At 47.8% G+C, this 21044-nt stretch overlaps 1 protein-coding gene across 1 annotated transcript in view; it reads right to left on the reverse strand.

Annotated features, from left to right (window-relative positions):
- ADAP1 (ArfGAP with dual PH domains 1) overlaps positions 1 to 21044 on the reverse strand; it is a gene marked incomplete at both ends in the record, with an annotated part of 49185 nt that overhangs the window by 12815 nt on the left and 15326 nt on the right. Inside the window, one exon of the mRNA XM_082291911.1 lies at positions 16156 to 16238. Coding sequence (XP_082148037.1) covers positions 16156 to 16238 — 83 coding nt within the window. The remainder of the gene's footprint in view (positions 1 to 16155; positions 16239 to 21044) is intronic.

Below are 21044 nucleotides of genomic sequence, written 5' to 3' on the forward strand. Positions count from 1 at the left end.
AGGCAATTAGCGCTTGAATGGCTACAGCAGACAGAAAGCCAGGATTTAGAGGATGATTCAGATAACGTTGTACAGACATCTCCTTGGCCTTCTAAAGGAACATGTCTTCACTAACGCTCAGCGCAGAGCTGGAAGTAGATGAAACCACAGGTCGGTGGTGTGAGGTGGCACAGAAAATACAAGGGAATAGGAACACACACTTCCCTTTACTGATAGAAGGGGAACTTGCAATGATTGATGTTCCCTTTCTCCTACTTTTTCTGCTCGTGCAGGGCCCGGAGCACCAAGCAGTTGACCAGACCTCAATGACCAACAGGGTCCTGAAATGTTAATTTGCCTCTGATAGTCACATCCAGTCCTCTGAGCAAAGTCAAAACTGTTTTACAAAACCACCTTCAATACTGAATTCTTCCACAGCACCTTTTTCCCACGATGTAAAAAAAAAAATACAACACCCCAAAAGACTCAGTTTGGAGGCAGGACCACATCTCTTTAGAAATACAGGTGTCAGCGTCCTCAGGGAATGTTTTCCTCTAGACAAATCACCCCAAACTGGCACAGCCGAGACAAGACAAAGCCTCACCACGGGAAGGTCAAGAAGAGCAACCCATGACACCTAAAGCAGAAGACAGAGACCATTTTAGACCATGTGAGGAACAACTTCAAGGCTGGAGCCAAGCATGGAAAAACAATTCTCCAGATCACTGCAAAAAGACATTGTCCTCTTGCTTCCATAATGGAAAAGGTGCTCCCCAGCTGCTCGGATCGGTGTGGAAAATGGAGCCAAGTGCACCATCTCTATGGAAAGAGCACGGGGCTGAGACACATCGAGATCCTGAGGCTGACAGCAAGAAGACGAGGTCTGTTCCCACACACAGGCATGTGGCATTTAAATGCCAGGTCCGTCCCTGGGTTTCCAGTCCCACTTAATCGTGAACACACTTGCATTGGTGGCTCACAGCTGAAAATCCAAATTGCTTCTAAGCAAAGCCCCAGTAATAAAGCTGAAATCCATTAAGCCTGTGATGTTTGCCACTATTTAAATCTGATTAAAATTGTACATGACACCACTAAGCTGAACAGTCAGAAAACACTCCTGTCAAGTCTGATGTTTCTCCATGTAATCCAGACCCCCCTTCTTTCACCGGGTTGTCAGCTAAAAGGAGCCATAATAAGAGATCATGTAGCTAATCCATCTTTCTAAGATGTTTTTAACTGGTTTCTTTAATCACATGTTATGATTCCCTACGGAGCAGCTCTCAGGTGACAAAGACATTAGCAGAGCCATTCATACTCCCGGGAGGTATCTCAGATGGGATCACCTTACCCCTTGTGCCGACCCAAGACACACAGGTGCCTCTGCAGAGCTTGGGAAGCCATCAGTGGGATAAAAACCAGAGGTGCAGGGGGTGACAGCCACTGGGCAAGCAACTGCAGGGTAAGATGCTGCAAAGGACACTTCATCAGAGAAAAAACTTCTTTTGGCAGAGTGATATCGATCTCCCAGTGAGCACTCACCTTGCCTGAAAACGCTGTGTGGGAACAAGTATCAGGGGAAAACACCAAATTATACAATTCCCAAGTCTTCACCTGACTGCTGCAGGCATATCAGGTTTGATAAAAGAAGACAGCCACATCCTGCCTTTTATCAGTTTACCTTATAATTGACCATCGATACAGTACAACTTCCGTGCCAACCTAATTACTGACCAAGTGTTTACATATTAAAGATAAGACCACAGCTGGCTGCTGCAGCATAATTAGATTGTATCTGCTGGGAGTTGTTACAACCCCTTGCTACAGAAAATGTCTTTACTGGAAGCCTTGCACTTACATTGCTGAGAATTGAATGTGGAAGCTAATTTTACTTGGAAATCAAATGCTTCCTCTTTGAGTGGCATCCCCGCAATACCCACCTGGGAGCTGCTGGCTGCTTGGAGAAAAAAACCCTGTTCCAGGTAAATAACCTTCAGGTTTTTATCTTTTGGAGGCAGTCTTTCATAATAAAAGGCAGATGAAAGCTGGGAGGTTCCCAGTGTGATGTTCATCCCATTTACCAGCACTGAGTGCACTCAAAGCCTGATTTAGCTGGAAAGATGGGCGAGAAAACGTTTAAGGGCAAGCACACGGTACTAACTCACAATAACATCCTGCAGCAGTTCACTTCAGGAGCTGAATTCTGACAGCCAAACCTCTCCCAAACCACAAGGCAAGGATCCTCCTTGGGCAAGACATAAACGCTCCAAAAAGTCCTGGCTGCAGCCACAGCAAGGCTGTGAGCTATGCACAGAAGCTGCACAGGAAGATATCCTGCAGCCTTCCCTCTCTGCACCTAGAGGAGCCACTGCCCCCATCCCACACCATCATCATCCCTGCCCAGGGATGCCCACACAGAGCTGGTCCTGCTTGGACCTCTGCAAGGCGAGGGAGAACCCACCTGCAGCCCCACCTGCAACTGCAATGGCTCGTGCAGGAAGCAAAGAAGAGAGACACTGGAACAGGACAAGGAACCTTGGCACCCTCCTCATGCACCACAGTGGGATTCACCAGCCTACAGCTGCTGAGGCTTCAGCTCAAAACACCTGCAAAGCACCAGGAACCACCTGAAGGTCTGGGTTTTACACAGGCATCCTCAAACCACACCTATGGGATCAGGCTAAAATAGTCTCCAAGCCTGAAGAGCTTTAGATGGATCTCTTCTCCACACCAATAAATAAAACCTCAGCCTAGGCAGCTGCTCACACAGATCACTCCAAGCAAGGGTGAGATGAATTTAAACCCCCAACAGAGCTGTAGAGAAGTCAGCAGAGTTCACCACAGACTTTAAAAGGGTTTAGGACTCTCTGTTCTGGGGCATCCTGGAATAAAGCATTCCGCCACGTAGGCAGCATTTCCATACAATCATAAATCATGGAAACCCATTCTCACACGCACGGAACATTCCTCTTTTTTTGCTTTGAAGAGAAATCCAAATGGCTTTGAGCAGATCTGCTGCAGTGCTGCTAACGGCTCCTGAACGTCTTTTATTGAGTGTTCAATACATTTACAGTGAAAACTTCACACAGGAAAGGAGAATTTTTTAATTTAGGACTTGTTCCTGCCCTGGCTGCTGGTGTTGCAGCTGTCCCAGAAATCAGCTGCTACACGATGCTCTGGCAGCTGTGCTGTCAAGGGAGGAGCATTTGGCAGCACATCCACAACCTCCAGGTTGCACAAGGACATTTGCACACCTTGGTTTTTCTAAAACTATCAGCTCCCATTCCCTGGAGCAGCATAACCCCACTTAATGAACTCCTGGAATTCTATAAATCAAGGCTAAATTCTGCCCTAACAAATCATTGACCAAAATTCCCACTGACTTGGCTAGGCTAAAACTTTTTCTTCCACCCTCTGCAATGCATGAGAGTTTGAAATTCACTCCCTGCTGAGCAGCCTCATTGTCCTTTAGGTGTTTTGGGGATGTGGTGTTTGTTAGTGCTGTGCCACATAACCACATCCCTCAGGGGCTGCCCTGGTTATGAAACTGGAGGTGGCTGCTGTGTCTACACCTCAACAGCAGCAGCATTTATAAAACCAGTCCCATTTACCCAGCTTGGGAAGCACCACCCTGTCCCATTTCAGTGTAAGCATCTGAAAAGCCAGGTGTGGACAACTCCCCTGCTGCAGACTTCCCTGCTGCACTGGAGATTGCAAGGTGAAAACTCGTGTGAGCTCACTACAGGGGGAAAATGCAGGTGGATGTGGGCTGGTGTTGGTAAGAAAGAAGCACCAGCAAATGCTCGTGCCTCTGAGTCGAGGGTGATCTAACTCAGCTACATGTCTGGCAAACTCCAGAAAAAGACATGACCTCACCCTGGAGAATGTTCTTTCTCTGGTGAGAGACAGAAACCGCCCGACCCTGCGCAGGTCTCCAAAGTAAAACGGATGTTTCTTTAGTAGAAATTTAATTAAGCTACCACAAGTTGCCATGAAAACAGTCTTTTCCATGTTCTTTGTTATTCCATTGCTTCCTAGACACTCCCTTCTCATTAGTGGAAGAAAGATGCCCCAGCCTTTTGGTGCTGTGTCATTACTCCGGAAATGTGAATGTGCACAATATAAAATCACCGAGAAACACCAGACCTGAGGCACCAAGGATTACCCCCATAAAGCATAGGAAATAAAAGGGATGGTTCTCCTATTCTTTCCTTAAATATTTATCATCCAAGACATGAAGAACAAAGCCTTATACTTGTCTTCAGCTCTCTCCAATTGATGTAAGTCCATTTATTGACTGCAAAAACTAAAGGTTACAGGAACAGGCAGCCTGAGCAATATCAAAATACACTATTTCAAGTTGATTGACCTCAAACAGGGAAAGCTCAAGGACAGGAGTGAGTCATGATAATTATAGTGGGGATGTTTCACACACTTATTGATCTTACAGTCTATCCCCAGAAGGTGGACTGGCTCTCCTGGGGACAACTCAGGGCATCCCCAGGGAGCATCCCAAGCACACCCCAAAACACAGGCAGCACATTCAGCTGCTGGGGGCAGGAGGGGCTCAGACCACCTCCCCCATGAGAAACTGCACTAGTTCAGCAAACTCAGCCAACCTCAAACTGACCACAAATTCAGTGCTTTTGGTTTGAGTTGATAAATATAAATATTTCTGTTAAGGATGACACAAAATGAAACAACATTTCTTAGGTGTGCTTTTTTGAAAGGGGGAAAAAACCCTAATGAAACATTTTGCACAAAATCCTTAGATGGAGAAAAAAAAGAAGCCCAACCTCCAACTACTTAAAATTTCATGGAGCAGCCCTTACCCCTTTCAGCAAGGCTCACTCCCACGCTGCTCTGCTTCCCCTGCATCGAGCATCGCTGCTGCCTTGCTTCTTGCACGAGAGCTGCTGCTCCTTGGCTAATTATAGAAGCTTGGATCAGAGCTGTGCTGAAGGCAGCTTGACAGAACCAGCTGTTAAAATTACAGCTGGATCCTAAACTAGCTGTGAGCATCCAGCTTTAGCTCGCAGTGGTGCTACCCCCTTCCCAGAGCTGGCTGCCAACGCTTTGCTTGGCCGGCTGCTCCTCCTCCTCTAAGTTCAGACCCACAGGTCCTCACCTGCAATTTTTGGCTGCCTAAATGCTTTTCTGCTTTAGGGGAGTTGAAGACATCAGAGTATTTCTCTTTGCTAGATGTTTTTCTTCCTATGGCAGCTATCTGTAAGATCCATCACCGCCCCATCACTTTGTCACTGCAGTGTTCATGGATTTCCTGGAAAGCATAACAGCAGTCGCTGGCCTCTTGCCATAGCTCAGAGAGATAGAAAAAATAAAAATGCACCGAATTTAACTCTAAAAGACAAGCTTTTGCATTTGGAACCCTGTCCTTTGCCTTCTGGTGGCGACTTTGTGCGGTGTCTCCTTAGCAAGGCTGGGGAGTGGTGCAGCATCTTCCTCTGATTCCCACGGAGCCCCAGGAGGCGGCAGTACTCCTTCGGGGGGGCTTGCACCAACCCTCAATCAGCACATCCAAACAGCTCCTGAAAGGCACTGAAAGGCTTCTCCAGCTCCTGGTCATACGATGCCAGTCCTGTGGGAATGTCAGCGCATCCTGGCATGGGAGCGATGCCACGCCTGGGTCCCTGTCACAGGCCTGCTCCCCTTGCACAAGAAAAAATAATAGTAAGACAAACTACGCTGTGATCTCCCCTTGCATCCTCCTCCTGAGTTTAGTTTGTTAAACAGCCCTTTGATGTGCCTTGTCTTTGCTGCAGCAAAGTCCTGTTTGATGTTTACACCATCTGTATCGTGAAGCTGCTGACGGTGGAGCGAGGCTGAGTGGGACCCACCACAGGCAGCTCTCCAGGAGAGCCCCGTCCTCCCCAGCCCTGCCTGGACCCACTGAGGATGCTGCAGTGGGTGCTGTCAGTCTGGCTGGGGATTGGATCTGCTGCTGGTTTCGTGAGTGGATTTTTTTAAATGGATTCATTTCCTTCCAAGGCAATTTGGCTCAATATTTGTTCACTCGCTGTGTGAGTTTTTGCTTTGCTCTGGGTGAGGCTGCAGAGAGCAGAAGTGACCTGCAAAGCATCAGCCCCCATCCACTTCCCATGGTAGCAGTGCCAGGGCACACCAAGGCAGAAGAAGAAGAAGCAGTCATTTGTTTTAAAGCAATGACTGCATTTCCCTCAAACCTCCAAGGAGAGGATGGGGAAAGGTTTCTTGGAGCAAGTCCTGACATGGAGTTGTGTAATGTTAAATGCATAAAGGATTATACTGGGAAGGCATGAAAAGGAGACTGAGCATCAGCAATGGGGTCCCATCTGCTTCAGCTGAACATACTTTTCTGTAGACTTTCCTCCTTCAACCATTTCAATGTTTCTCTAGAGCCTTTCATCTTAAACTCTTCCTCCCTATTAGACAAAAGGTTTTTTTGGGGGGAAAAAAACCCCAAAAAACCATAAAAAAACAACCCAGGCCTTAATCCCCTTTTCTGTACCCAAACTCCACAGCACAAGTGCCAGGGCATGGAAGCCACAGTTACCACACCCCCACTGGGGTCATGCCCTGCTCCTGGGGCTGCAAACATCACACCTGACACACGTGAGGAGCGAGCGTGGGGGCTCAGGCCCACGGAGAGGGGCTTCACCAGGGTGTGGGGAGGGGGAGCAGCTGCCCCCGAGCCTGGCTGCCAGCGTGACTCACGTCCCGGCCGTGGCTGATGTCAGTGCTGAGAACAGAAGCCTCTCTGTGGCTCGGCAGCATGAGAAGGAGGTTTCCGTGCCAGGCAAGGTTGCTCGCTGGAGGGATGCTCGTGCTTTAACCCACTCCTGACAGCAGCACATCAGCCTCCAGTGACCTTGGTGCTGGGCTGGGAGAACTGCAGGGTGTTTAATTGCCATTGGGCTCTCACACCCCCAGCCCTCTGATGGAAGCCTCTGGACAGGGGCTGCTTTTTTGGGGCATCTGTACAGCACCCAGAGCACCGGGTGCAACCTGCACATAACACTCTTGTGCATCCTTGAAATGCTAAAACACTCTTATGCTCCCTTGAAAAGCAAATAGTGGAGGCTGCATCCTTTCTGGAGAGGGCTAGGGCCCTGCTGCCACTTAGCCTGACATCCTGCATCCCTGCCTGCCACGGCCCCCACTGCTCCAACAACCACAAAGAGAAGCATCAGCAGAACTTGCACAGCACCAAGTTCATGGCAGGCTGCAAAATTCAGCCAAGAAGCCAAATTCCCTGATATAGTCCCTGCCTGGCTGTGATGCCAAATCACTTCATCCTCTGGGGCACTGAAACAGGGCAGAGGTCTGTGCCAAAGAGATGCAACATCCCTGTGCCCTGGCCCCTCATTCAGACACAAATCCAGCCTGTTCAGAGACCAGTCCCACCTTCAGTGCCCTGGGTACAGCCACCCACTGCCAGGGCGCAGCAGTGCCAAGCAGAGGAGCTGCTCCTGGTGTCAGCTGGGAAGAGTGAAAATGCAGCCAGCCTTTGGGACCCTGCACCAAAGCCCTTACTGACCAGGGCAGGACTGAGGGCAGAGATTTGTAACACACTTTTGCTGAAATCCAGTAAGAGCCAAACCTGGTGCTTTGGTTCAGCCAAATACCGGAATTGGCTGCTGGGAATTTACTGGAAAGGGTGATTTAGCAGAAGGCACCAGTGATGCAATCCTGTGTGCACACCAAGCACCAACATGCACTGCAGGGAACTGGTGTCATGACTTCCTACCACAAAACATCTCCCCCTCCATGCCCAAATCTCTGCTTCGCAAAAGCCAACACGAATTCTCGACAAAATACCAGGCTACCTTGTTTTTTGCTGCTTTTTAACCACGCTGCTATTATTTTTTTTATTTCCATCTCTAGGTCTATGAGGAATCTTCTTACAGGGATTGGAAAGAGGGGCTAAGACAGCCCAGAAAAGCATCCCACAGTGAGGGATGCTCCACAGATCCCATGACAGCTACATCTTCCCGACACACGCTGCTGCCCTGAATCACAAAAACAAGCGCTTCCCATCAGTGAGGGACAGAGCAGAAAATTAAGGAGCTTCTTTCAAAGCCCTGCTCTAATACTTGAGCCTTTCAAGCATCAGAAGAGAATTTAATCCATTTTACAACTAGCATCAGATAACAGTGACATTAAAAGCAGTCAGAGCCAAGCAGCAACTTCTTTTTGAGTCTATTAAGTAGAAATAAATTAACTTATTTCTGTATATTGAAAACTCCTCTCTATGGACAAAGATCAAGGCCTGCTAAAGCTTTTGACAGCTCTGTTTGTCCATCAGCCACATCTGCATTGGGGTTAAATAGAGATTTACACTCACAGAAAGTTCTGAAAAACTCAGAACTTTGGATCAAGATGCAGCCAGTATTTTCAGAAGTTCAACTCACAAAATGTTAGAAGAGCCAGTTATAATTAGGCTTTTTCTACATTTCTATATATGGTGTAAATCAGGAGGCAAGTCACTGGCATTACAGGAAACATGCCAGCAAAAAAAGCAGAATGAGGGGAAAATAAACTCTTTATTTGCATGATACAATTCACTTTACAGACACGTAACGCAGCCAGGGCTTTAAAGGCCATTTATAAATTTGCAGCATGTGGCACTAAAGCTTTTACTGTGGTATTCAGAGTCTAATGTGAGCTGGTGTTTATACAGTGACATTTCCAACCTCACTGCCCTCACCAGAAGCGCCTCCGTGGCCCCGGCTCGGGTTTGGGCGCATCAGTACAAACATCGCCGCTGCTCTGCAGAGGCTCCGCCAGCGCTCCCAGCACCGGGCAGGCAGCGGGGATCACGAACTGATTTTGTTTAACAGTGCTCACGGCCCAATTACAAACCACTCCGAGCTGCCATTGCAAAGGCAGTGACATGAACTGGCGGATCTGCTCCGGCCTCGGACACTCGGACACTCGGACACTCGGACACTCGTGGGGGCTGCCCCGGGCTGGTGCCGCAGCCCCTCGGACAAAGGGCGGGCGGAGCCACGGCGGCTTCGCTCCCACACCAAAGGCTATTTTTAGCACGAGGAGATGTTGTAAGCTCATAAGGGACTGCGGGAAGGGAGAAGAGGTTTAAGGAGGAAAAAAAAAAATCGATGCTGAAGTATTTCTGTACCTTGTCAGGTCAGAGAAGAGAGGCAGAGCCCTGCCCCGCACCCTGGCCAGGTACAGCCGCCCTTGCCAAGGCAGCAACGGCATGGAAATGATGGAGGATTATTTCACATGCATCAGCCCCAAACCAGGCAAGTGCCACCCATGCCCTGGAAGGCAGCGGGGTGCTGCTGCACACCCCAGTGCACCCCCTGCAAGCTGGGCAGGTGACCTTGCTCTGCACCACTGCGCTCCCCTGCAGCACACGGTGCCTGGACAAAGCCCAGCGAGATGCTGCTGATAATGCTGATAACCCCCGACATGGCTGCTTTTATCTCGTGGTTTCTCTTACTGCTCCTGTGAGCTCTGTTTCCTAAGGAACCAAGGCTTATGTGAGCATTGCTCATCCATCTCTCCCTCTGGCTTCTCAGCATCTTGGATCATTTCAGCCAGATGTGGCTCCTTGGAGCTGCTGAACACTCCAGTCTCTCTTGCTTACAAAGCAATGGGATAATTTACACACTTTAAAAAATCATCCTCATCCCTTCGTTTTGCAGAATCACTCTCGTGGTGGGGCACTGCCTCTCCTGTGAGGGGCTGGCATCTGCCTGCTCTCACCTCACACCCAACCATAGCCCCATCCTGCTCTGTGTTTGTACAGTGCTTAGCACAGCATCACCCTGACCACCCTCAGACCTTCACCGGGGAAAAGCCAGGAGAGCTGCCCTGCAGTTGGTGGAAATATAAAGAGGAACATCAGCCAAGGATGTGGGCTGCACTTGGGGAAAAAACAACAGTGAACTAAATCTTCCTGCTGGTCTGCATGAGAGAAGCTGAGAAGGCAGCTGGCTGCAATCCTGACCACACACATGAGCTGGCTCAAATCCTCCCCAGCGCTAAAAGCAGCTCTTGATTTAGCTGACAACACCTTAGCAAGAACAGAGTTTTGGTTCAACTCGTATTTGACATGCATGTCTGGTGTCTTGTCAGCAGTTAAAGGATGCTACAGGAAGCACCTATGGCATTTCTCCCCACTTGCAAGGAGCTGGTTTCACACAACAGCTGTGTCTCAACCGTATCAAGTCACTCCCACAGGGTTTCTCCCTACCCACGGGGGTGATGCTCTGACCATGGAGCAGGTCCAGTGGGAGGGGAGCAGTGTTCCACATCAAGACTTTCAGACAGCATAAACCAGCACAAGAAATAGGGAAAAAACGCCAACAACCCACTTTTGCCTCTCTTGCACCTCTTGGGAGCCCAAATCTGGGAACACTCTGCTGCCACAACCCTGATACCCTGATACTGCTACAGTGCCCTGAACTGGGACTTTGGTCTTTCTTTAAACCTTCTCATCAGCACCCTTTTCTCTTCTGGTTCAACTGTCCTTCCCTGCAGCACAGGAGCTGCAGGCAAGCCCGAGCAGGGCAGTGGCACAGGCAAGGCCTGTGTGTGTGACAGGACACTGGAGAAAACACCTCTCTGGAGCAGCCCACTTCCCACCACGACTCCATCCCCACCAGCCTGCAGCATTAAAATCCTGCAGGCTGCACAGAGGTGCCCTGCTCCCGAGCCTGCAGGCCCTCTCCACTCTCATCCTCTCTTCTTGCAAACACCCACGCATCAGGAGACCCTGCCTGTCCCCAGCCACTCATCCTCCCACCCACACAGTGTCACCACACCTCCTGTCCCCATGTCACCTCCACCCCTGGGCTCTACTGCACGTGCTTGCAAAGGGAGGGGATGGTTCTCGGGTGGCTTCGCACCCCTTTCTGCACAAGCATCTCCTTAAAAACCACGAGTGTTCAGGGCTTAGCAAAGGGCACCAGGAGCCCTCAAGCTGACCCTTTATTTCCTTGCTCAGTGCTTTGGGCTGTCTGATGTGCAGTAAACCCCGTGCCCTCTGAGGCTGCCATTAGCACTGGTTTGCTCTCTGGGTGCTGCTCAGCCCTGTAATTGGCTTCTGAGGTTGTGAAAAAACACACGGCAGAGCTGGTGTCGCTCTGACACCCACAGCTCCCCACTAGCTGGAGGAAATGGGGCAAGAGACAGCAGAGGATCAGGTCTGTCAGTTAAAATAATTGGATTTTAACTGCAACACTGCTCACTGTTTTGTCTGATGAGGCTCAAAATAAACTGCATTACATCACTGCAGGTCAGACTGAGCTAATAAGGGTCTCTTCCTCCCACCGAGAAAGGACGTTTTTGTGTTCCCTGTGTTTTCTCCAGTGCTTTGCAGTCAGAGCTCCCTCCAACTGTGTGAGTGCAGGGGAAAATTAATTCAGACTGCTGCCCAAATTATGCAAGAGCCTCATGGAATGGAAAGTGCATATTAACAGATTTTACTATTTTAGGGTGTTCTTTTATGTCTCATAATTTATTTTGCCATCATATTTGCAGACAAATAGGAAACAACACATAAGTCAAGGAACCCTTAGGGTGCTGGCAGAAGACAGTACAAGCAGATAGGGGCCTTCAGAGAAATGCTACCTGAATAAAGCACAGCTCACCTGAATAGTGACAATATGATCCAGTCCACAGCGCTATAAATACAGGAATACAATCCAACAGAGCCTAAAGCCCTGATCATCACTGACTTTGTGCCTGCATCTTCCAGCTTTCTCAGCAGTTCCAGTGGAAGCTTACAGGCCACCTCAGGTTGCAGTAACACCACATTATCTTACTCTGCAACCCAGCAGGTCATCCCACCCATCTATGGAACTACCAGTCAAAAAATCCCAGTCCTCCAAATTCCACCCTGAAGCATAGGGTTTAAACCTTCACCTGGTGCAAATCTGGACTCCTCCAACATTTTCATGGGACCTATGACAATTTTTATCAGCTGAGGAGTTCCAGCTTCCCGTGACCAATGAATGAAAGCAATGAAGTCAAAGTTCAAAGAGCAAACAATTCCCCTTTGCTCTCTGTTGGCCACGTTCCCATTCTCTTGTCTGTAGCCTGAGATGCATCAGAGCAGCTGCCCCTTGACCAGCTTACACCATCACAGTGCTCCAGCCCTGCAAACACCATTCCCTTTTGCTTCCTCCACGTCTCCCTCGGTTAAAACAAATCCCTTTGATTAAGAGAAATCAAGAGCACCCAACTGAACTAACTTCCAGCTTTCCTTTGGGAAGCATTGCCATAACTGCCGTCGATCAACAGCAGAGGAAAATGTCCAAGCTTTTTAAAACTGATCAAAATATTTTTGTAAGTTTATCAAACCTTGCAATCGCCTTGAGATACAGACCCAGACTGTGATGGCAATTACAAGCATCTCGTTTCTAGGAGAATTCAACACCCATGCCCCATTAAACTCTGTTAGAAGGGACAATTAGCTGTAGACTGACAGTAATTTTGCCAGTTCATTTACCAGAAGGGATAAAGCCAACCTGAAACACGTTGATGTGAGAGTCTCAAAACTGGTATCATTCTGTGCTGCTGTACTGCTAGAGAAAGGGATGTGGCCATGGTGTTAATTGGGATTGCTGGGGTGTAAATAATGTTTTGTTTCATAAAGTCTGGCTAGGACAAACAAATTATTTAGCTCATACTACAGCTGAATGAAGAGCTCGAATGTCTAAGAGGGTGTATCTGACAATCGATAGTGATCACCGAAACATTTAATCACTGTTTTCCTGATCTCGCTGCACTACCTGAACTCAAAGTGACTCCTCACCCTGAAATCAATGGTGCTGATACACTCATTAACAGCAGAACCAACACTAACTGGGGGCAGAGGAGCTGAAAGCTGGGAATAGCACGTGGGCTCGTGCTCCAAGGCTTCCTGGGGGAGCAAGGAACTCTAAAAACTCCCTCACAGGAATTTCCACTGCGATCTCCCACCGAGGGTAAGTGGCTGTGACTGCACGTGCAACAGCACATCCCCAGGAGGGGACATCCCATTTAGGGACTGAACCAAGACCCATGGATCCAAAGCCACGGCTCTTCCCAGGCTCAAGAGCCGGTTTCAATGCTCAGCACTGCCCACACCGGGGATTTCTGCACATGGGAAGTGTCTTTGTTTCCCAATTCTGATCCTGCTACCTGGCATCACTCTCTGTCTCATGAGGCAGATGTTTCCCAGCAGTTGGGGGGATATGCAAGACCCTTTGGGGCAGCTGTTGCCTTTGCATCCCACACTGCCTCTTATTTACAGCCCTCCCCAGCAGCTGAAGCTTGCTGCATCCTCCTGCCAGGCTTCCCTGCACGACTGGCTCAGCTCTGACCTGCACATCTGACACTCCTGTCCCCAGGCTCATTTCTCCTGAGTCTGGCAGTTCAGCTGTGATAGCTTCTGCTTGGCCTCTACAGGCTCCAGACAGTCTCTCCCCAAAGGATATTCTGAAAGACACTGAATTTCTGACCGGGGTTTCATCAGGCTGCTTGGAAAAGGATGTTGCTCAGAACTATTCTGATAGAGCATTTTCTTATTTTTTATGCAATTATTGAACAAATATCAGAATGCAAAATAGCCCCTGGGACTGGAAAATGGAATTAAATCTTCCAGCAAACATGAGAAAATGGATACTGACATTTCTATTAGCAAGGAAACGTTTCATGCTTAGGAACTGGTAACCTGACACTGCTCCAGGGAACTCAGGGGGGTGAGGAAAAATGGTCTGAGACAGCACTAGAAAGAAACAGAGATGTAGGTACACTCCAGTGAGACACAACTGGATGTGGGGTGGGCAGGAGGGCGCCCTGGTGTCGGTGCCACCTCGGTGTGTTCACAGACAGTTCAGGTCAACAGTGGAAAGCAGCAGCCCAGACCCTCTGTCTGTGCTGAGCCCGGCAGGGACAGGCACAGGAGGTCCAGCACCATGAACAGCACAGTGACAAAGCTCCCCCACTTCACTGGAATGATACAAGAACTGTCCCAACACACACAGGAACACTTCTGCTGGAGACATGGCCTAGCACAGCCTCGGCAGTGCTGGGTTACAGGCTGGGCTCAATGGCCTTGGGGGTCTTTTACAACCTAAATCATTGTGTGATGCTCAGTGTGCTGCTTTCCTACAGGACACAGGGTTTTCCCTGGGCTCCCTCCTTAGGACACAGCCCCAGGAAACAACCAACTCCCAGCCTGACATCCCAAGAGCTGAAAGCAGCATCATCAACTGATTTGCAGGACAGTCTGGAAGAAGGAGCACTTTGTGGCACAGGGTGAAGGACAGGAGGGGCAGCTGCAACTGGGGGCTGCAGCGATGCAGCACAAGGGAAAAGCTGGCACTGGGAGTTTGGTGTGTGCATCCCCAGCTTTGTTTAGTTGTAACATCAACCTGGTCCCCCTAAGGAGGAGTCACCTGGCCAAAGGTGTTCCCCTTGCATTTGCTGTCCAGAAGAACCAACAAATGACATCCCAGTTGCACAGGTCATTTGTGTGGCTCCTTCACTGGATTTTAGGGATAGTGCCATTCCCAAAGACACAACCTAAAATCACTCCTACACCACTTACACGATGCCCACCAGCCTGCTTCCCCTGCCCTCCTCCTCCCCAAAGCGCTGCTCACTGGAAATGGCTCATCCTCTTCTCTTCTGTTCTGTATTTAATGGCTTTTGAACTTCAAAGAGAGGTGAGAAAACCCTCTCACTTCAGCATGCAGTTAAATATTATGCAGCCACATTACTGAAGAACACCTACAAAATGCGCTGCTAAAATAAACTCCCCTTTGAATTCTTCTTATAATATCTTTCAGAGAGCTCAGAACATGCTGCCCTTCTTCCCACACAGCACTGAAGCACCTACTTCACTTTAACCAGGTACACACTCCTCTTGGAGTCGAAAGGACTCATCCTGTGCTTAAAATTATGCATTTTCCTCAAGTACTTGGTTGAATCCCAGCTTTTATATCCAGAAGTTGCACGGTAGAGATTGGAAACATTATTCTTGGGTGAGTATTATACACACATTGGCAGATACATTCCAAAATGTTCTAAGAAATAAAACTATTTATTGTTAATAGAACACATCCGTCTGACTCCAGCAGACAGCTTTTTTAAAAGCCTCAAATAATAATGTGCCTAATGTACTCTCTATGAATATGGATACTCCCCACACACTGTGTGCCTCATGGACACAATACAGCAGAGCTGAAATGCTCTAAACAAAAATTGAGAATACGTGAGATCAGAATTTAACTGTGGTTTTCAAAACAGCAAACTGCTGGAGCTACCTGCATATTATTAGTCTTGAAAAGCATCATGAAAATAGTATTTTAACCTTTAATCTGTAACATGGTCTTTGCTAATAAAATTATCCCAGAGTCATCCAAGCACATAGCTGGTGTCAACTACTTAATATGCAGAATAAATTAAATGCCACTTACATATAGCAAATAAATACCCAGCTAATTTCATGCACTTTCATGCTGGTGCAGCCACACAACAAACACAGTCGAGCTCTGTGTCTCCTCTTCAAACCCTGCCCTTCTGCAAGAAAAGCATCCAACCCACTGCTCTGCTATCCCAGCCCCTTGCAAGGCCACTGCCACCCTGCTGGCAGTGCTGAAATGAGCTCTGAAATGAGCTCTGTCACATCAGCTGCACGTGTGCTACTGTGAAACACTGACTGTGCCACAGGCAGACCTGGTCCTGCTGCTGACACCTGAAACGTGGAGAGAGAGTAACAGACCCCTGGGGAGAGTGGGGGACGTGGTGCACACACCCACCACCACCCAAACCAGGCTAACAGGGCTACGTCACCTCTCCAAAGCAAAAAGCCACCTGGATGACACAAACATCCTTTATCCCACTTCAATCCAGCTCCACATCTGCTCCCCAGACACGAACCCGCTGGTGCTTGGTCTGACTTGCTCCTGCTGAGCAGCCCGTGGAAGTCAACAGAAAGACTCTTGGTAACTGATTTGTTTCCATCAGGCATCAAAATTCCCAATATTCCAAATCAAATACAGGGAATGCTGGGAGGGATCTTTTGCAAAAGAGCAAACTTACTTTTCCTACTTAATGACATACGGGCAATAATCAACATAAAGAACATATAAACAGAAAGGAAGAAAATGGAAGGTGCTGGACATCAAAAAACTTATCTACCAAAGTGTCTCTCGCTACCTGCAGAATAAGGCTCCTGCTTCTCACTGTGGATGAACTCTTTTCGTTCGTATTTGGCTCTGATCCACTGTTCCCGCAGCAGCCTGGAAAAAAAAGATACAGAGAAAAGGAAACATGGTCCAAGATACATTAAGAAAGAAACCAGAACCATTAATTCTTCCATCAAAATACAAGTGTGATTTAGAAGTCTTCCAAAAATTGCATGGTACAGTCTGGAGTCAAGGGTTTGCTCTGGTTACTGTTTGACAACAATAAATCATTTCCTTGTACATCCAATTTTATTGGAAACTTATTTTTAAAAAATGCACAGATTTAGCAGAACAGCCTGTCCCCACCCACCCAATCAGCCTCTGTAAAAAACTCCCTCAGTATATGGACCATTTTAAACCTAATTTCCTCAGACCACATTCTTCAGTGAACGGGGTCAGTAAACGAAAAACCCCAGCTAACGACATACAAAAGAGAGATTATTGCCCTGAAGATATCAATACAGAAGCAGAAGGTGCTGAAAACCCATCTGGCCAAGCTCTTCCAAGCTCACAGCTCATACTGCCAAGTTTAAGAAAGCAATCTACGATGCATGGCAGAAAACCTGATTAAAAGTCCTTTACTTTTAATCCTGAAATGATACCAATGATTTATACACTGAGACCTCTATTTCCAAAATGGAAAAAAATACCCCAAAGATTATAAATACTTTTTTTTTTTTGGCTATTTTATTTTACTGTGAGAGCTTTAACCACTGAAGTAACTTTGATCTAGAATATGCTGGAAATCGCTTCAAACCATTTTTAACTGAACTTATTTCTTAATTGCCCTAGAACCCTAAATAGCCTAAGCAGGCAGATCACACACAGAAATAAAGGCATGTGTTATCCCAGCTTCACAGCAGACATTTTGGAGCAGCCTACACTGAAGACAGTAAAAGATCCCCCAGCACTGGGTGTGTTTTGTAAAACCATCACACTTCAACACATCAAATTCTCTGCCAATGAAAACTGTTCATATGCTTAATCACCTTTTCTTTTTTGCTGATTATGCAAACTAAACGGTGTCTTTTCAGCAGACACATCCCAGAAATACTCAAAGAATACAAACATCCCAACATGGCTTATGAAAATTCATCCTCAGGTACAGCAAGCACATTCAATAAATCTGCAAGACACTATCCAATGAAAACTGTGGCTGTGATAGGTTTCCTGGCAATGAAGAGGGAAATAATTACATAGATTTTGTCCCACTCATTGTGTCATCTCCTTGGCTGGGGCACCAGCCTTCTCCCCAAGGCTCAGGGAGCACCACTGCTTCCCTGTCCCCAAAACCCAGCGGTGAGCTTCTGCTGTAATAGGAGCAATGCTCCAAGTCTGCCTTTCCCCTTCTGCTCCTGTTTGCATGACTGATCTTCAGCTGTTACACACACATCTGCAAGTTTGACTGTGAACTCTGAAGACAAACACCCATCTCCCTTCTGCTGCCACCCTGTGCTACGCTCTGGTCAGGGTGCAACTCATCCTCAGGAGGTTCAGGTGCACTTTGCACAATCATAGAAAGGCTTGGAAGGGACCTTAAAGGTCATCTAATTCCAACTCCCCTGCTGTGGGGTTGCTCAAACCCCATCCAGCATCCAAGGGGGCTCTGCTGGGTCCAGCAGGATGCCTCTTCTGGACCTGATATCCACAAACATAGAAGCCTGATGACCCAAAAGGTGGCACCCAAATGCCTGTTCTATAACGCTGTCACTAACCAGCAGTGCTACCAAAATTTACTGATAAAATAAACAGAAATACTTGAATTTACTATCCTTCTTGCAATTTTTCCTGGCCAGCTGCTGCGGACAGCTTGTTATCCCTGAAGCCAAACTTGGACCTTTTCAACGAGATGATTACAGATCGAACTGGGAGGAGGAAAATTCACACCACCCTCAGCTCCAGCTGACGTCAGTGGATTCAGCAGGAGCTGCAGCTGCTCCGAGTCTCTGAGAGTCAGCCTTCCAGCACGGGGCTTTAAATACAGCATAAATTAAGATTCATGTGCAGCAGTGGGAAAACACTCCTGCTGTAGGATGCAGATCGTACACCAGACACATTGCAGGGCTCACTCCTGGGGGAACACTTCCCTGCAGGGACTGACTGCCCATGGCAGTGCTTCAGAGGGCACCCCCGGGGCAGCCAGCAGGCACCACGCCCAAAGGGGTGCCCTGAGAAGCTGCAAAATGCTCTCGGTGGCCTCTCTCAGCATCTGGCCCTGAGTACGAGTGGCTCCAGTGGCAACTCCCAGAGCACACGGGAATCCATCTGTGCCACCTTCCCTGAGGCTTCCTGACAGTTCACACATTCTTCCCCTTTCCTTATTGTCACAAAACCAAGCTCTTTCAGCAATAATTTCCCAAGACCCAGGGCTACACCAAGGGCAGCCAACAGTTCAGACAACTCAGCACAGGACCAGTAGCTGCAGCTTCTGCTCCAGTGGCTATTTATAGAAAGCAGAACAACTCCAGTAAAAGAAACCAAAACAAAAACCCAACTAGGGCAGTGAGGAGTTCACCATCTCCCTTCACTGCGACAGAGAAGCTGAGCAGGGATTTGACCACATTCACTCTCATGGACTGGATGCAATCCTGACATTAAAAGCTGCTGGTGCTAAACCCCAGTTTCACCAGCACAGCTTTGGTGAACTCATACAGGAGCAGGAATTTGTCCTGGGAGCTATAGGACCTGAGAGCAATTGGAGGGCAGGGACCATCCAGAAGACCCTCAAACCATGCAGGGATTGTATGAAAACAGCCACCATTTTCAGTGGACTGCTGACCTGATCTTAATTTAAGTCTTCAGGGGCTTTAGAAATATCTGTTGCTGTGTTTTAGTTGAAATGTACTTTTCCAGGTGTGAATGTGTGTGTACAGAACCCAGGGCAGACATCACACACCCAACACAGGACCCTCCATCCAAATCCACCTTTGACTCCAAAAGGAGTTCTGTGACCAGAAAGGACTGCAGGAACAGCCCCCTGGTATTTTACTGCTTTTCTGGTGATGGGATAATGTAGCGAATAAGCAAATATATAATTTGTGTTTGTTAGAAAAATGTAAGTGCATCATTCCTAAACTGCGGAGATGCACAGCTTTCAGGATCAACTCCAAAAGCTTTAACAGCCCACCTAAAGTCTGTCAGGCTGCTAGGTTACAGGGAACATGTCATTTTTTGGCAATTAGAACAGAAAAGTCCTTGCACTCATCAGAAACCTAGAGGCAAATCAAAAAACCCCACCAACAAAACAAAATGCTACGGAAATCCACATTGCCAACAGAATAAGGGAAAATTCATCCCCCAAATGGGAAAGGACTGGGCTTCACTGAGGAGGCAGCAGGTCCAGAGGCTGACAAAGCACTGCCAACACTATTGGAGGCACTTGTTTGCTTTCCTGACCACCCACATGGAAACAAGGGCTCTGCCCAAGGGCCAGCGAGGAAGGTTCCAGAAGAAGCCACTGGAGCAGTTTTATCTTGGTCCCACTTACTCAAAGCCTTTTGCTCACAGCAAAAAGCACCACAGGAAAAGCTGCTCAAGCAGTTTAATATCAAACTGTGGCTGCATGGCTTCAGTGTGCTGTGTGGAGGAGGTGCTGGCCAGCCAAATTCAGAGTCTCCAGTTTGTTTTTTCCCCAAACTCTCAGCTGGGCTGGCTGATGCACTCCAAAGCACACCCCACAGATGCCGCACAGCCACTGTGGCTTTTTTGGGGAGATGTGACAGACAAGAAACCCCAGCCAGAGGTGAATGTGGCCCAAAAAGTCATCAAACACCATACACCACCACTGCCTAATTGCATCCTTGTGAGGCACCATCAAGTCCAAGAAAGACAAAAGAAATGAATGTCATCCAGAACCACCATTTCCACAAGCCAAATTTGTAGCTTCTGGAATTTGTCAGAGGTTTTTCCAGCAAAAGCCAATCTGCTTTCCACTGGCAGCTTGGTGGATGAAGCTATGCCAGGTTTCTGTCAAACAACTGCCTTAATGAAATCTTAAGTCTGAGTCCAAATTCTTTGCTCAGACTGCAAGGAGAGCCACTCAGCGTAGACTAAAAGCCTGTCAAGCTTCACTCTCTTTTCCTATCTAGCAAGTTCTTGCTGTGAGTGCTTGCTTTTAAATAGCTTTTTGGAGGCCTGAGACAGCTGGGGGGCTTCTTGCAGGCTCTCTGTGCATCACCTCAGCTTGTAGTGCCCGAGGATTGATGTGCCATCACCCACCAAGACCAGCGCCCAACAGCAAACTGCCAGAGGAGAGCAAAAAGAGAGGGGGTTTGGCTTTCAAGGTATAAAACCTTGCATTATGGATTTGGAGAAGTTAAAACTGATTCTGGGTATGCAAAATCACAACATTCTCAATTAAAATGCTAACTGGTTCCTTTTTTGTTTGATTGTTTTATGTGCACAGTCCAGTTCACCCCAACGCTATTTTTCAGAATGGTTAAACACTGATTAAAAACGTAGCAAACAGCCTCTGTTGGTACTACCTTAACCTTGTAGCAATTTCCTTTGGAAATTAAGGGAATCAATATGAATTAACAGGTTTACAAGCTAACAGCAAAGAGAATATTAACAAGGAGAGAAAACCCCATGGCTGGTCAGGATTGAAGGACCGGGCAGATCTCAGCACTTGGGTGACTCTAAGAATTCCCGAGGCTGAGTGCCCAGTGTGAGCCACCACAGGAGGCTCCACCACTTGGGAATGAACTGATGAGCAGCCACTCCAAGTGGCCACAATGCAGCACCTCAAACTTCACACCCAAGACATCAGGCACTTCTGAAAGCTGTGAATGTAAAATGTGAAAACACTTATTAATAAGTAGAAGCCAGTTTTACCCCTCTGGACATTATGTAATAAAGTTT

The sequence above is a fragment of the Coloeus monedula genome (assembly GCF_965178545.1).
Source record: "Coloeus monedula genome assembly, chromosome: 16".
Classification (NCBI taxonomy): domain Eukaryota; kingdom Metazoa; phylum Chordata; class Aves; order Passeriformes; family Corvidae; genus Coloeus; species Coloeus monedula.